At 49.1% G+C, this 16326-nt stretch overlaps 8 protein-coding genes across 8 annotated transcripts; 3 read left to right on the plus strand and 5 right to left on the minus strand.

Annotated features, from left to right (window-relative positions):
* Window positions 1-173: 173 nt before the first annotated feature.
* On the minus strand, window positions 174-907 carry N7525_007601 (histone-fold domain-containing protein; the record flags this gene model as incomplete). The annotated part of the gene is made up of 4 exons (XM_061214151.1): window positions 174-502; window positions 566-656; window positions 709-794; window positions 850-907. 4 exons carry the CDS (start codon window positions 905-907, stop codon window positions 174-176), a joined length of 564 nt encoding a protein of 187 aa, XP_061068582.1.
* A 402-nt stretch (window positions 908-1309) lies between these two features.
* Window positions 1310-4220, plus strand: N7525_007602 (chloride channel protein; the record flags this gene model as incomplete). Its single annotated transcript, XM_061214152.1, has 7 exons — window positions 1310-1790; window positions 1846-1913; window positions 1973-2332; window positions 2383-2460; window positions 2513-2838; window positions 2891-3245; window positions 3306-4220. 7 exons carry the CDS (start codon window positions 1310-1312, stop codon window positions 4218-4220), a joined length of 2583 nt encoding a protein of 860 aa, XP_061068583.1.
* A 453-nt stretch (window positions 4221-4673) lies between these two features.
* N7525_007603 (uncharacterized protein) lies at window positions 4674-5351 on the minus strand (the record flags this gene model as incomplete). Its single annotated transcript, XM_061214153.1, has 2 exons — window positions 4674-4938; window positions 5269-5351. 2 exons carry the CDS (start codon window positions 5349-5351, stop codon window positions 4674-4676), a joined length of 348 nt encoding a protein of 115 aa, XP_061068584.1.
* Window positions 5352-6835: 1484 nt separating this feature from the next.
* On the minus strand, window positions 6836-8591 carry N7525_007604 (putative hexose transporter; the record flags this gene model as incomplete). Its single annotated transcript, XM_061214154.1, has 3 exons — window positions 6836-7199; window positions 7277-7905; window positions 7989-8591. The coding sequence occupies 3 exons, from the start codon at window positions 8589-8591 to the stop codon at window positions 6836-6838; spliced, it is 1596 nt and encodes a 531-aa protein (XP_061068585.1).
* An 871-nt stretch (window positions 8592-9462) lies between these two features.
* On the plus strand, window positions 9463-10860 carry N7525_007605 (putative xylosidase/arabinosidase; the record flags this gene model as incomplete). The annotated part of the gene is made up of 2 exons (XM_002568009.2): window positions 9463-9619; window positions 9683-10860. The coding sequence occupies 2 exons, from the start codon at window positions 9463-9465 to the stop codon at window positions 10858-10860; spliced, it is 1335 nt and encodes a 444-aa protein (XP_002568055.2).
* Window positions 10861-11625: 765 nt separating this feature from the next.
* N7525_007606 (uncharacterized protein) lies at window positions 11626-12771 on the minus strand (the record flags this gene model as incomplete). Its single annotated transcript, XM_002568010.2, has 1 exon — window positions 11626-12771. One exon carries the CDS (start codon window positions 12769-12771, stop codon window positions 11626-11628), a length of 1146 nt encoding a protein of 381 aa, XP_002568056.2.
* An 803-nt stretch (window positions 12772-13574) lies between these two features.
* Window positions 13575-14135, minus strand: N7525_007607 (uncharacterized protein; the record flags this gene model as incomplete). The annotated part of the gene is made up of 1 exon (XM_002568011.2): window positions 13575-14135. One exon carries the CDS (start codon window positions 14133-14135, stop codon window positions 13575-13577), a length of 561 nt encoding a protein of 186 aa, XP_002568057.2.
* Window positions 14136-14606: 471 nt separating this feature from the next.
* On the plus strand, window positions 14607-16142 carry N7525_007608 (putative salicylate hydroxylase; the record flags this gene model as incomplete). Its single annotated transcript, XM_002568012.1, has 5 exons — window positions 14607-14905; window positions 14956-15122; window positions 15177-15492; window positions 15553-15634; window positions 15690-16142. The coding sequence occupies 5 exons, from the start codon at window positions 14607-14609 to the stop codon at window positions 16140-16142; spliced, it is 1317 nt and encodes a 438-aa protein (XP_002568058.1).
* Window positions 16143-16326: the final 184 nt, after the last annotated feature.

Genomic DNA, 16326 nt, shown 5'->3' on the forward strand with positions numbered 1-16326 from the left:
TGATATTTCTGCTTAAATTTGACCTGTCAATTGTATACTATCTCATTTTCTGTTTTGTTAATATCTAACCCGACCCAATGCGACCATACAAATCCCAACCAATGCGCAGAGAAACCCATTATCAGAAAAAACTCCTATGCAAACAGATTTAACAAAAAGGGCATATAGCGCGATCAATCTTGCATTTCCACATCATGGTCATGGGTTGCCATGGGCTCGACTGTCCCATCTGCAATCAACGCGCTTACAGGGACCATAGGCCGAGGAACCGACGGAGATGTTGTCTTCGAATCTTCTCTTTGTGGGGTGGCATCTCCTGTATCTGTGCCATTTGCTGGTGCCGGAGGTGCACCGGTACCGTTAAGAGTACGTTGGCCCTTCTCCATGGCGCCTTGATTCGCCGCATCCTTCGCCTTCTTCTCCTTGAATTGTTTGTAGGTCGTAGTTTTAGGGATCACGTCGGAAAGGAACTCGAGATTGTCCGTGTGTGATACCGCCGAAGCTATTGCACGTTAGCATGCTGCCTGACCTCTTGCCAACCGTAGACCTGATAGGCGTAACCAACCGAGATCTTTGTACTGGACAGTCTTGCGTGGTTTTCGCTCGGATTTGACCACGTTATGCCCTTGCTCAGCAAGGTATTGGATAAACATCTCCTGTATCTAATATTAGTCCGGGGTTCGAGGTATTTCGGTAGGAGTAGCGTACGGTAGCCATTGCGATGACGAAGGTCGCGTTGTTTGAGCATTGTACGATATCCTCGTCCAACTGAATAATCTTCTTAATTCGAGCAACTACAGATATCTGTTAGTATGCCAATCCAAAGTCATAGTAGTGCCTGGGACTTACTCGGAAGTGCGCTCTGTCCGGTGATCTCATCCGGCTCTCCCACAGTCTTTGGAGCCATGGTGTTTAATTCTGGCGAGACAAATTCTTGGCAGGACAAAAATATACAATTTCCAGCATGCGCCAGTCAGATATTCCCGTTGTAGAAGCAAGTGGTAGACAGCGTGGAGTCGAGAAAGAGTAAAACGCGTGGCCGCGTTATCTCAGGAGGCTCTCCGTTATCGATCCATGGGATGGATACTTGGCGACTTCGCTTTGTCACATCATCTACCTCTGAGAGCTCCATTTACCCCCTTCTTCTGAATTGTTGGTTATAGGTGTTAGAAGAAGCAATCCAGGGGGATCCGACTTCGAATTCGAGAGATCGTTTTCTCACACCGAAGAGTGCGGCGTCCATCGAGGACACAGATCACCGACTCAACCTTAAATCGACTATGCTGACCCTACCCCCTCGATCAATGTTATGACCTCTACACGCCCCTCCCCGACCTTTGACAGGTCCCTTTCGACTTCAAGAGAGCGGCGCAGCTCGCGATTGCCATCTGGTCGTTCTATTCCCTCCCCCATCGACCGACGAGCCGATTCCGACAACCAAGAAGCACCCGCCATTCCAGAAGAGATCAGTGGGATCAAGCGATATGAAGATTTTACCACAATAGACTGGGTTCAAGATGCAGTCTATGAGCAGTCACGGCGGCGCGCGAAACGGCGCAGTGGCACTGGATTTTGGGATCAGGAAGGCATCTTTGGCTGGAGACGGAAAATGTACGAGTCATACGACGCAGGCCAAGCGTGGCTTGTGGTTACGCTTGTGGGCATGGCAATCGGATTGAACTCGGCGGTGCTCAATATCATCACGGAATGGCTCTCTGATATTAAGCTAGGCCACTGTACGACCGCATTCTACCTTAATGAGTCGTTCTGCTGCTGGGGCGCCGAGAATGGTATGTTCTGTAGGTTGTACAGCGCTTCTTGTAAACTAACCCTTTTTCTTGATAGGCTGCCCAGAGTGGAAACATTGGACTTCATGGTGGCTGTTAAATTATGTTTGCTATTTCTTTGGCGCGGTAAGTCGTGTGGCTACTACTCGAGAAACCATGAGCTCATAAGCTAATCTGGGAGGTAGTTGCTACTTTCATCCATCGCCGCAGTCCTCGTCAAATCATTTGCGCCGTACGCCGCAGGCTCTGGTATCTCAGAGATCAAATGCATTATTGCTGGCTTTGTCATGAAGGGCTTCTTAGGTGCCTGGACTCTGCTGATCAAGTCAATTGCCCTTCCACTAGCTATTGCGTCGGGCTTGTCTGTTGGAAAAGAGGGGCCTAGCGTGCATTTTGCTGTGTGTACCGGAAACGTGATATCACGTTTTTTTGGTAAATACAAGCAAAATGCATCAAAGACGAGAGAAATCTTGACTGCCTCAGCGGCAGCTGGTGTGGCTGTCGCTTTTGGCAGTCCAATCGGAGGCGTGCTGTTCTCCCTGGAGGTGAGTTCAATGTCGCGCAAGTTCGTATGATTAAAGCTGACAGTCGATAGGAAATGGCAAGCTATTTCCCCCTGAAGACTCTTTGGCGCAGCTATTTCTGTGCGTTGGTGGCAACTAGTGTGCTAGCGGTACGTTTCCCATATTGTCGATTGATTTTGGCCCATATCTGATCCATTCCAGGCTGTCAATCCATTCCGAACCGGCCAATTGGTCATGTTCCAAGTGGAGTATGATCGTACATGGCACTTTTTCGAGTTCATCTTCTTTATTGGCCTTGGTGTCTTTGGCGGACTTTACGGCGCATTCGTAATGAAATGGAACCTTCGAGTGGCCGCATTCCGCAAGAAATACCTCTCACAGTGGCCGATCACCGAGTCGGTTGTCCTCGCAGCTCTCACTGCGATACTGTGCTACCCCAACATGTTTCTGAAGATCAACATGACGGCAATGATGGAGATTCTATTCCGCGAATGCGAGGGTGGCCATGACTATAATGGACTATGCGAGTACGAATATACCCCTCCATATACACGAGAGGACACTACTAATTCATTGTAGATCCAAGAACCGATGGCCGATGGTCTTCTCATTAGCTATTGCAACCGTTCTTCGCACTGGTTTGGTGATTATTTCCTACGGATGCAAGGTGCCAGCGGGTATCTTCGTGCCATCCATGGCGGTCGGGGCTTCATTCGGCCGCATGATTGGAATCATGGTACAGGCATTACATGAATCATTTCCCCAATCGGCATTCTTCGCTTCGTGTGAACCAGATGTTCCTTGCATTACACCGGGGACATATGCGTTCCTGGGAGCTGGGGCAGCCCTTAGTGGAATCATGCATCTGACTATTTCTGTAACGGTCATCATGTTCGAGTTGACTGGCGCACTGACCTATATTCTACCGACCATGGTAAGTCTTATTTCTAAATGCCATCATTTCATTCAAACCATACTGACTATTCCTGTACAGATCGTGGTAGGCGTCACCAAAGCCGTTGGCGATCGATTCGGCAGTGGCGGTATCGCCGATCGAATGATCTGGTTCAACGGGTTCCCATTCCTAGACAACAAGGAGGAACACGTCTTCAACGTGCCTATATCCCACGCAATGACCACAGGCCCACTCTCAGTACCAGCATCGGATTTCCCCGTGCGCGAAGCAGAGCATCTCCTTACCGACAACAAATTCCAAGGCTTCCCTGTCGTGGAGGACCGCACTTCCAAGACCCTGGTCGGATACATCGGCCGAACGGAGCTCCGGTATGCCATCGACCGCGCCCGCAACCAGGGACTGGTTGCGCCAAACGCCCGGTGCGTGTTCACCAAAGATGCAGCCGAGGCAGCCGTTGCGCGCAGGGCATCTGTCTCGCAAACCTCCCGGTCATCAGATACATTCGATGCAATCGAGAGTACCGTAGGGGCTCCTTTCGTCGATTTCTCGCGATATGTCGACCACACACCGCTGACGGTCCACCCGCGTCATCCTCTCGAAACGGTCATGGAGATCTTCAAGAAGATGGGCCCGCGTGTCATTCTCGTTGAGCACCGCGGCAAACTCACCGGCTTAGTTACCGTCAAGGACTGCTTGAAGTATCAGTTCAAGGTCGAAGCTGAGGAACACACACTGGCAGCAACGAGTTCTTCTGAACTTGGTGCGCTTGGTGGGCATGTCAATACCCCTGCCTCTGAAACACTGGAAGACCGCTTGTGGCGGCTCATTCAGACCGTGGCTGGGTTTGTATCTGGTAAGGTCTCTGGCCGGCCGGTCCGGCCGCGAGACCGCACTGTACCTAGACAATCGGAGCCGTCGGATATCCTAGAAGGAAGGGACGATGATGCGGCGGTAGAATTGGAGGACAGAGAGGATCGGCCGATGATCCCATGAAAAGCGGGATCGCTATGTTGCCATGTTTATACGTTATGTTGATAGATAGATATTTGCCAAATACCAAGTGTTGCTCGCCCGTCCATTTTCCCATCCATTGCAAGCTCCAATGCGTTAGTCCGCGCACACCCCGACATGATACTCGGTTTGGTGCTAGGATCCACCAAGGAAGACGGTTAAATCATCAGAGGAAATGCGGTGTCGTGGGGGTACGAACCCGTTTCTGGAAGATGATCTAGATAAAGCCTCGTGAGAAGAAGCTGCGCGGCCGACCCGACGAATTGCTAGTAGGTTTTCTAGGCCTTGTTCACGCCCACCGTAGAGAGCGGGGGAAGACCGATACAACAGTCTACGTGATCTCTACGGATAGTATGACGTCCAACGTCTACCGGAGCAACCTAAAGACCAAGGTGAACTAGAAACCACTTATGCATTCCTATTCTTATATCGGTCTCACTGCTGAAAGTTGTCCTGGATCTCCGTGGGCAGAGTATTGGCAAATTCCAGAGCCACTCCCCTCAGGCCCTGTAGAAGGGACATTGCCTGTGCTTCGGACCTGTCCTCTGAACTCATGTTTACCCCCACCCAGGCATACTTGCACTGTTTGATGTAATGGTTCACGTTCTCCCCAGGGAGGCCCGAAAACGGCTGGGGATCTCTCATCTCGAAGGGTTGGTTATCGAACTGATAGCTTTCGGTGGGAACACTTCCTGGTGGACTGGCTAACGACTGAGTTGAGACAGTTAACTCGTCAATCTGTGTGACTAAGTCTACTACTTTGGAATCGACTTCCGCTGTAGCTGGGATCAAAAGAAGGAGAGTTGAAGGACGGATTGTTGGGAGGATGGCGAGTTAAATGCATGCGTGTCTTCGAAGATGTCGATTGTTGTATCATCTTGATTGAATGAGTCCATTGTGATGGAGAATTTGAAATTGGAGTTCTCCCTGTTAGGCACGCATGCGTGTTGTGGCCATGTTTTCCAATGCTCTATACCAGACTATGAGTCAGTATGAGCTTCTTACTGTGACATATGGGGATATTGCTTACTGTGGCACGTAGGAAGGAGTGTTGGGACGGATTGTGATTGACTCAAATGAGACTATGCTTGGGAATTTCAATACTGGGGACATTGCAACAAGGTTAGTATGGGACCTTATTGATGCACTTGGTCTGCGTGGGATACAACTTACCTCCGCAGTTCTTCCACTTTATCAGCCTTTCTTCTCCTCCTTCTCCGTCTCCCACTTGGCGACGTTGAGCCTGTGGGCGAGGCTATGGAAGCCCCACACCATTGCAGCTATGCCTCTCGACCATTATCGCTCATGTTCCATTTGGATGTGTTGCTGGGCCGCTGTTTTACAAGTGGCCGGGTTGATTTATATACAATGAGGGCCAACCCTCCCTCCTGGCTCGCGCTTGTGGGCAGAAGGAATCGATATATGGATAGCGAGTCGGTGGGAGCTGCGGAATTTTGCCCACCTCCAGTTCTGACTTTGTCTGCCCTAAGTTCGTCTCCCTGGCCGGACTGTTCATGGTGGTGACGACGGTTAGTGATTGCGGTACTCCGTGATTTGCGCATCTCACCTCAATATCCAGGAGACCATCTCTGATGGCTTCTGCCGAAAGCGTTCCCATGCTTGACTCGAATGATCGTAGGGATCCCGCGATAGTGTCGTCAGCCAAAGAATGATTGGCAGCGCGATAGACACAGCCGCGTGGTGAGACGCCCCTAGGGACAGAGTCGAACGAGACCTATAGGGGGAAAGCGGATGGTAGGGTAACTCGTCATTGGGCAAGGTCTCTATTTCAGACCACAAGTTTGTATACCATAAGATCCGCGTAAATACGCCAGGAACATGGCCGGGGGGCGGCAGCAGGTGACTGTAAGTACAGAAGTAAGAAAATGATTCAACGATCATGGCTTCACTCACAGGATGCCTCTTATCCGTGGCTCCCGAATTGTGCACGAATTGTGCGCAGCACATATGAGAGCCTTATTATGGCCCTTTGAGAAAGAGATCTCTTAAGTAAGAGAAAAGAAAGAAGAAAGAAGTAAGAAGTAAGTTGGAAGGAGTAAGAGGGAAGAAGTAAGAAGTGAGGGAGAAGGAGAAGAGGCAAGAGCAGTTGGACCAAAGTCACCAAATCGGGCAGGTGCAAGGTCTACAGGCACACATTCTCCAACATATTCACATATTCACATATAATTCATCATCTCACTAACCCGTCATGCCTCAGACCAGGCCCTGTGTCTGTGCTATTATAACAGGATGAGTGGGATGAGATAGCACTGCGAAACTCACTCGGACACCCTACGAGCTAACACGCTCTTGTCGCCAAAACCATATATATAGCTGAGAAAAGAGAGAAAAGTCCTCCGGATAAGGAGTGATAAATGCACACAGGAGCTCGGATACATAGTCCAACGACATTTATCTCAACTCATCGAGAGCCGGAATATTCACTATCAGCCTAATCTACAAGGGAAACACCCAAATACTAAAGCCACTTCAGCAAATCCACCCTACTCGGAGGAGATCCCACACTTGGCCTACTGTGTTCCAGTCCGATTATATGTGGTGATGGAAACTGTGATCAATTGAAAGATTATAGGACTTTACTCCCTCACTTCGACATGAACAACAGCTGGCTTGCCCACTGCATCCCTTGCCTGCTCCTTCATATCCGCGATGGCCACCTCACCAAGATCAACCGCATCATCGCCATCGAAGTACTTGGCAATTTCCTCCATAGGGGTGTAACGTGTCTCAATGAGGAAGCTGTAAATGACCCACACCTCCATTGCTAGGAATACACAGTACGCAATGTAATATTTCCAGGCAATTGCCTCGAGAGCAATCGCGTTGATGTACTGGTTAAAGAAGAGCGCCGCGGTGACGCAGAAGTTCAGCCAGGTGAAGCCCTTGGCACGAAGGCCATAGGGAAGAATCTCAGTCGTGTAGGTTGCCATCAGACCAGATCTTATAAGCATCCAATTGTCAGCAAAACCAACAGAAAGAGAAATCAAAAGCCTGTAAAGGCAGGTATCGGTACTTACTTGATATCGTAAAAGAAACCATACAAGACGGTCAGGACCACGAAGATGTATCCCAACGCATTATTCGGCGCGATATCATACCGAGCCGATACGATGGTCCAGGCGTTGAAGACCAGGAACGTACCAACCGTTGAGACCATGTAGATGGGACGTCTTCCCAATCTATCAATGAAGAAGGCGAGGAGGAAGTTCATAACTAAGGCTTCGCTCTTGATGCCAGCGTTGATTCCGAGCTGGGTGGAGGCCTTGGTGATACCGACGCTGTCCATGACATACTTGAGATAGTAGGAGATCAGACCATTGCCACTCCACTGACTGAAGAGGCCCAGGGCGGTGATCAGGCCGATTCGCTTCCGGTTGCCCTTAGTTCTCAAGAAGTCAACCCAACCAGTCTGGTTAATCTCCTTGTCCAGACTTATGGCGGCCTTGATTTCGGCATACTCCAGATGCACAAATTCGTCGTTCGGGTCCCCCTCGCCGTGGTATTTGACCAGAACCTGCATGGCCTCATCGTGTCTCCCCTTGCTCATCAGCCAACGAGGGCTCTCTGGCATCAGCCAAATACCAGACACAATGACGATTGTGCAAATGGCCTGCAGTAAGCTTGGGAGTCTCCAGGACCAATCGCTCTAAGAGGCAAAGAATGTGAGCCGAAAGAAATGTTTCCATATTGACTATCGGAGCCACAGCAACCGTGGGGTATAGTACATACCTCAATCTTCAAAGTGCCCAAGGTCACCCAGCTAGCAATGAACGCACCGGAGTGGTAAGAAGCACCACTGAGCGTGACGAGAACGGCGCGATCTTGGGGATGTGCTATCTCGGCAATCAAGAGAGGGGCGCTCCCAAGAACTATGCAGTCCCCAAATCCAATGAGCAAACGGGCAGCAATGAACATGCCAAAACCAGTGGCACCGGATTGCAGACCCACGGCAAGCAACATAATGAGGCATCCAACAAAACAGCCGAGCCTGCGGCCGAAAGCATCGATCATGTAAGGCACTATGAACAGACCGATCAGTGAGCCGAGACTCATGGACGCATTAAAGAGACCGAGAAGGGCACCATGCGGATGGTCGAAGTATTCCTGCCAATAGGAGAGAGTTTGAAGACCGTTCATCATGGAGCCATCGAACCCGTTTGCGGTGTTGGTCAGAATGAGGATGACGATGTAGATGTACAGGGTGCGCATGTTCTTCCTCTTCCACCAGGGGACGCGCTCGAACTCCTTGTGGGCGAAGAAGAAGTGGCCCTTGGTGGGCTTAACGGGCATAACCCGTTGAGACTGCTTCGGGGGCCGGAATCGCAACGCCATGACTACGAAGCTTGACCTTGAAGGGAATAAGGAAAAGATTTAATTCAGAATACAGATAATAAAGCAAAACGATAGCTGCCAATTGAGAATCTAGAACAATAGCGGGAAACTACTTCTTTATACGGTGCAACCACGGGCTTAGCGACATGGATGTCGCTCGATTATTTCCCGGCTATTCTCTAGAATTTAGCTTGGCTTGTCGCGACATGCTGCCGCCGACTCATTAGAAAATGAAGGGCGATATCTCTATTTTACCGGAAGGTGGCGTCGTTGAATTGTGATTCTGAAGCTCAATACCTCTAACCCCACACATTACCCCATGGGGATGTTGGCAGGTGGGGTTCGCTTACTCCCGAGGTCGTCCAATGGAACCTCACAGCTGCGAGGTAAATCATCTTGAGCTAACTAATGATGCTGGACTATGTATATCCGGGTGATACTGTAGCCTTAGGTCTTGTGGCTAAACTACCACCGGGAAGTTGCTCTTAGGAGACTACTAAGACATGGATAAATATGATCTTCATAGTAAACGCCAGGCCTAAAGGGCCGAGGGCCCGAGCGGCCTATATGTCTGAGGCCAAGTACTGCCAAGGACGGCCATCTATGTATCGTGGCTGTTTGAGACGCTTACAGGGGAGGTCTTGTGACTAGATCCTTTGTTGTATTCCCCAATTTAGCCTATATAGCGTGCTTGGCCATGCTTGGTGACCGTTGTACAGCCTATTCCATTTTCTGAAACTTGGTTAATGTCGTATGCAACTTGACCTCACGCGCCGAAGAATAATATTTAATGTTTGGCTGGGAAGGGGGTGAATGTCATGGGCTAACAAAGCTCAGTTCCATCTTCATTTAGTACTTCAGCACTACAACTATGCCAGACACAGTCAACCCTATCATACCAGGTTACGCGCCAGATCCATCCGTGGTAAAAGTTGGCGACTGGTTCTATCTCATCAACTCCAGTTTTCACTTTTTCCCCGGCCTTCCCATTTATGCCTCTAAAGACCTCATATCATGGCAGCAGATAGGTAAGTCCACTGATCGGATAGTGAACGAGGGATTCTATTACAGATTCTGACTTGTAACCACAGGAAATGCAATCAACCGTCAAGCCCAGCTCAGCCTAGCGAGATCGGACGCAAACCTCGTTCCGGTGGACAACGGTAAAGTTATGATCGCTAGTGGAGGGTTATACGCACCGACGATCCGTTATCACCAGGGTACATTCTATGTCGTCTGCACCAATGTCATCCACTTGCCCGGTGAAGAAAAAGACCTAACGGAGAATTTCATCGTCTCGACCGATAATATCTGGTCGGACATATGGACCAACCCGATCTATTTCGAATTCGATGGCATTGACCCCAGTATATTTTTTGACGACGACGGAAAGACCTACATACAAGGGTCTGCTGCGCCAGGTCCATACACGACGATCAATCTCTTCGAAGTCGACCTCAATACCGGCGCCAAGCTGTCCGAGGAGACAATCATCTGGCGCGGTACCGGCGACATCTATCCGGAAGGACCGCATCTGTATAAGTACAATAACTGGTACTACCTACTCATTGCGGAGGGTGGCACCCATGAAGGACATATGGTGACGATGGCGCGCTCTAGGCACGTCTCGGGTCCATACGAGTCATGTCCTAACAACCCGGTCCTGACAGCGCGTGGCACAGCAGAGTATATTCAGTACACAGGTCATTGCGACATCTTCCAGGATGAGAAGAAACAATGGTGGGGGACCTGTATTGGGGCACGCGTTGATGACCAGGGCCGATGCACCATGGGTCGGGAGACCTTTTTGACCAAGGTAGCCTGGGACAATGAATGGTTTACCTTCGAGCAAGTGAAGCTGAATCCCAGCCTCCCGGAAACCCGGTCGAGTTCAAACCTTACGGCAAAACCTGGAGTTGACCACCTCTACATTCGAGATGCTGTCACGGGCAACTACCAGCTCACCGAAGCCTCCGTGACACTGACGGCGTCATTGGTCGATCTGTCACACCCGGAACTTAGCCCGACGTTTATTGGCAAGCGGCAACGAAACTTGCACGGCACGAGCAGCGTGGTCCTTCAAGGGATCGAGGAATCTTGGGGCTCTGCGAAGATCATGGCTGGACTAGCCTGTTACAAGGAAGAGCACCGCTACGTACGGATTTACTATGATGCTGCGAAACTTGAGGTGATCTTCGAATTAGTCAACGCCGCGAAGAAGATTGCTAGAACCGAGAAACACGTCCTACGGGAAGTTCCCCCTCAGTGACGTTCCGAATGGACTACACGGAGAAAGAATATCGACTGTTGTACTCTGTCGAGTCCAGTACTAGACAAGATTGGACGTGCCTGGGAACTGTTGACACATTGGATATGACCAACCCTGATTTTACTGGTCCAGTGATAGGCATCTATGCTCTCGGGGAAATGGAAGGCGTGCAAGTTCAGTTTGAAAGCTTGAATGTTGGCTGATTTGCTTGTTCTAATTCGGCATAAGTTTTTGTGTACATAAGGTTCGTTGCTGATGTCGTGGTTCTTGTTGATGTCTGATGGCCTCGTTTGTAGTAGTCCTTCTTCTCTTCTTTTTCCCCGAGTCCTGTTCATACATACAAATACAGTCTATTTGATCTCTCTCCTGCTCGCTTCCAAAGACACCATAGTCACCTTGCATGCGCTATTGCTTTTGTAGACTCATCGTCCGTATCACTCCCTTCTCTCCTCATGAAAAATGAAAGCGGAATAATACCCCTGTGGTAGCGACGCGAAGTACTCTCAATTCGACTACCCGAAGGATACGCTCGATGGCTGGCTGAGCGCGATCCGCCAGTGGTGCTAGGAAACAGCTTTGGAAATAGCTTTTTTTCTTGGTTTGAAGCTCAACTGAGGTGTATATTAGACATGGCTCGTATGTAGTAGGTAGATTACTAGTAAGATAGAACATAAAAGAGCTCTTTTAATCAAGGGTATTGATATAGTTGGGCTGACTGTGATTATTTACATTGATAAGACCAACAAAAGATCCAATCGACTCATCCTAGGCTAACTCTGCAAATGTAGCCACTTTCTGTAAAACCTGTTGCAAAGCCGGACCCGAGTAGGCGAAGTCCAAGTCCTCCTGGTCAATGAAACTCAATTGAAATGGACGATATAGTCTCTTGTCTAGAGACGTCTTTGCAAGTTGGTATTCTGGGATCCTCCGAAAGCTCAGGGGCTTATCCATTTCAAGTACACTATGCAGATTCACACTGTCAAGCTGGTACACACCTCCACCCAACTCGCGGAGAATAGACCGCCAGCCTCCAAACTCGAGTTGCAAAAAGGAAAAAGTCACACGACGAAGAGAATTCTGAATACTGTAAAGGAAGATGGCCAAAGCAGCCGAAGATTCCAATGACATGCGTGAGAAAGTCAATTCTTCAAGTTCCGGCAAGCACCCAACCGATGAAAGCTGGGAGAGAAGTGACGTTGATTCGCACTTGTAGCTGAAAAGTATCGTCAGCTTTTTGAGAGATTTGGCACATTGGATCGTTTTCGCCATCCAATCAATAGTCCCAGACTCGGCATCCGGGATTGCAAGGCTCAGTTCCTTGAGATGGGAAAAGGCCGGGATCCCAAAAGCGGTGATACCAAATTGCGTCAGGTTATCCTGGTGGGCTCTGCTTCTGTATTTCATAATGTTGATTGAGAAAGATTCCATCGAAATGTGCTCGGTAGCTATGGCTTCGAGAATAAGGCCAGTGGCTTCGTCAAGGGTGATGCCATCGCCACCGGTTTTCGGTGTTGTATAGGTTGAGTTGCGCAGCCCGAAAGATTGGCAGTTCACTAAGCGTTTCATTACATCGCGCCATGCTTGGATATATGTTCCTTTTGAGGTGATGTCAGGGGATAGCGGTCCCAGGCAACCTTTCGAATTTCTGACGATTTCTAATTTGCGGACGCAGGGGCAAAATATTTCATCGTTGGCTGCTTCCTTGACCCGCGAAAGTGACTTTGGTGAAAGGTCGGTCTTTAATGTGTGTACAAAAGTCTGTGCGAAATGATGAAGGCTACTCTGGTACATCGCTCGGCAGGTGAGCCGAAAAGCGCATAGAGCAGGAGACTCGGTAAATTTGGCGATGTCTGCCAGTAGCTCAACTGGGAGGCTGTGAATACCTGACATGTGGGATATGCGGATGCCCATACTGAACTGACAAGTAGTGGATTTGATAAGGAAGAAGTTCGTAGGAAGTGAATGAGATATAGTTGGGTGAAAGATGGTTATATGGAAGAGAATGATAGTTGGAGGATAATGGGAGGTATATAACGATCTGAGCTCCGGTCTTATTTTGGGAACTCGACGGTTTCTTGAGGAAAGGCAGTATAAAAGCGAAACATGGACTAAGGCCGCTGCCTCTTTCGGTATATACGGCATCATAATCACATGGGCCTAACTATATATATATAGCCGCATTACCAAACTATGACATAGGGTAACAATAACACATAGCAGCTGGTCATAAAACAAGGCGGAATAAAAGGGAAAAAAAAAAGAGGAGGGTATATTAAGGTATATATAGGGTGATTTGGACAAAGGCTGGGGTTGTCAGGCAGATGTTCAGGGGAAAATAGTATAAAGAAAGCTAGATGAACACAACAATTTCCCTGTTATGATTTAATGCCGATGTGGTAATATAAAGTGATGAATGGAAATTGAACAGCCTTTTTCCCACTGTGAAAGGTCCAGTTGGTGAGGTCAAGATCTGGCTGATCCAGTAGCTGCCAGGTTTCCTTTGCGGTGCGGGTTCGGAGACAGGATATCAGCCCATCAACGAAGATGGTCAGGGGTGCCACGGGTAGAACGAATGTAAAAAAGAGATGGATTGGCGAATCCCAATACCAAACAAGAGTTACAACGAAAGTCCAAAAGAAGACCAATGGCGAGCAAAGACAAGTCCAGAGATCGCGTGATGTGACTTCGAATATGCTGCAGGAAATCGAATTAGCTCATGGAAGAGATGGTATTAACGGAACAATAACTTGCATAAACGAGTCAGCAGTCTCGATTGCACTTTTCAGAATTCCCGCTGCATCTTCATCTCCGAAGTGGTGGAAACAGATATTGAAGATCCGACACTCCTTTCTCGAACTTGCTGCAACTCGAGGAACAGCCCGAGCATCCACCGGGCTTTCGATATATGTGACATTCTGCTGTTTCTTCGATATTCGCTCCCAGTCTCCAATATGAGGATAAAGATCGCTCAAGACAAACTGAACAGGGCCCTTGCCTTCGGACTCGAGTTCTTTATTGAGCTCTGATTCGAGGACTGGGGTAGGCCCACCGGCACCGGCGCATATGTCCAGAACTGTGTACGAGGAAAGATCTTCCAGGTGCCCTTTGAACACTGCACATGCCTGCTTCGCAAGGTTTCCATGGCTCCACCCGGGAATTCGGAGATTCCACAGCTGGGTGAGAACCAGTTGCTCGTGCCGGTGAAGCCACGATGGGCACCAAGTTTGGTCGCCAATCTCGAGAAGATGTGACCTAGGCCAAGTGAATAACTGCATTATGTGTGTTTCCAGATATTGGCGAGAAGAGCTGTCTAGTGAAAGAGCCCGAGATGGGCTGCTCGTAGGGAAATCGCCCAGTCACGTGCTGTCACACTCTGTGTCCAGGCCACTTTCCAATCAAAAACACGCAACAGATTAGCTTGCGTTGATTGCTTGATGTCTCTGGAAGGTCGTGTCCTTGATATTGCATGTGGCGGTATCCAGGGTGACCCGGTTTATTTCCCCCCAAGTCAACAATTCGATCAAAATTTATGACTTCCATCTCCGAGTTGACAAGCTCAAGCAAGTCTTATGACACAGCATATTGAGTGTGTCACCCTTGGACTACACCTGAAGTTCTACACATCCATGGATCAGACATATTGTCTGCATACGAGGCTGCACGGTGGTCACAATCAGAACCCCCACTAGTCCTAATTTGGAACCCAACGCAGTCGAAGGAACATCACTTTGACATCAACAGGGAGCATGAAGGTTATCGTTGTCGGCGGCGGTCTAGGCGGCCTAGCCTGTGCAATTGCTTGTCGTCGCGAAGGTATTGACGTGGAAATTCTCGAGCGGTCCGACCAAGTCCACGAAGTTGGAGCAGGCATCCAGATCCCACCAAATGGCGGTAGGATAATGCGCGACTTTGGCCTACTTCCCCAGCTACTGGAGCAAGGAAGCCAGGTGCAACAAGTAGATTTTCGGAGGTACAAGGATGGTCGTCTTCTGCGATCAATGCCTTTTGGGGACGATATCGCGGAGGAGTTCGGGGTGCCGTGGATGTACGTGACTTAGCCTGGCCCTTGTGCTTACAGACTCTCACCTTGTGCAGAATTATTCATCGGGTGGATTATCATCGCATCCTTCTTGATGAAGCAATCCGACTTGGGGTGGTCCTTCAACTGGGGGCAGAAGTAGAGGATGTTTACACAGAGCAGCCAGCCGTTCTTCTCGCCGATGGGAAATGCATATCGGCAGATGTTGTAATTGGCGCGGACGGTACGTTATATATTTTTTGTCGGCTATATATTCGAGTATCTCTGACAAGGGAAGGCCAAATGTCTACGGTCCGAAAGGCTGTTCTTGGATCTCCTAATTCTCCAGTGCCAACGGGCGACATGGCCTACCGAGCAACCTTTTCACGAGAGCAGCTTGAGGCATTGGGAGATGAAAAAGTAAATGGACTATGTCAGAAAACTGCGGTCACAAGCTGGCTAGGACCGGAGAAGCATACTATTTTCTACCCCCTCCGTGATGGAAAGGAGTTCAATCTTGTTCTCATGCGACCCGATAACTTATCTCTGGACTCTCGTAGAGAGCAGGGGGATATTGAGGAGATGCGAGAGAGCTATGCCAACTGGGATGAAACGTAAGCAGCCCTGGAATAGTCAACTCCAACTGCCCACTGATACGTTTCTCGCCATTCTAGATTGCAAAAGCTGGTTTCTTGCGTGCCATCGGTATACAAATGGAAATTGACACATCTCTCCGAGCTAGAATCGTGGACCAAGGTCGGTATATCACTATGTGCTTCCAATCGCGAACTTGCTAACTAGGACTCACTAGGGATCTGTTGCTTTACTTGGTGATGCCTGCCACCCGACTCTGCCATATCAGGCACAAGGGGCTGCGATGGCCGTCGAAGACGGAGCAGTCATTGGCAAGCTTATTGGCCTATTGCATGTTCATTATCTAGATCCTAGAAACACTGGAAGTGATCCGTCAATCTCGACGCGATCTTCGGCTCGAGACCTCACAGCTGCTGTTTTAGCTCTCTACGAAAAATGCCGGAAAGCACGCACAACTCGAAATGTTCAAGGAGCTGTCATGAATCGGAAGCTTTTTCACATCCCGGATGGCTTTTTGCAAAGGATTCGAGATTTCCTGTTGGGATATGCAGGAGTTACCTGGAAGAGCGATTGGACATGGCTGTCTTCCTTCAGACAGGGGCAAACCCTTGGTTTAAATGTGCTGGAAGACTGCGAAAGGGTCTTTGAGGAGTGGAGATTGACACTTTAAGTGCACATCATGTGGTGATAGATACTAGCTATACGGATGATACTGCGTACCTATCGTCGTAGCTTCAACCGTTTCTTCTAGCAAGATTTAAGATTAGCGAACTATTCCTACTCTGTCAGTATCGACCCAGACACAAAGAAACATCAAAATCCAGGAATCTACAACCCCTCTTACTCCTTCCGTA

This window comes from Penicillium rubens (assembly GCF_028828025.1).
Source record: "Penicillium rubens strain IBT 27055 chromosome Unknown utg000003l_segment0_segment0, whole genome shotgun sequence".
NCBI lineage: Eukaryota > Fungi > Ascomycota > Eurotiomycetes > Eurotiales > Aspergillaceae > Penicillium > Penicillium rubens.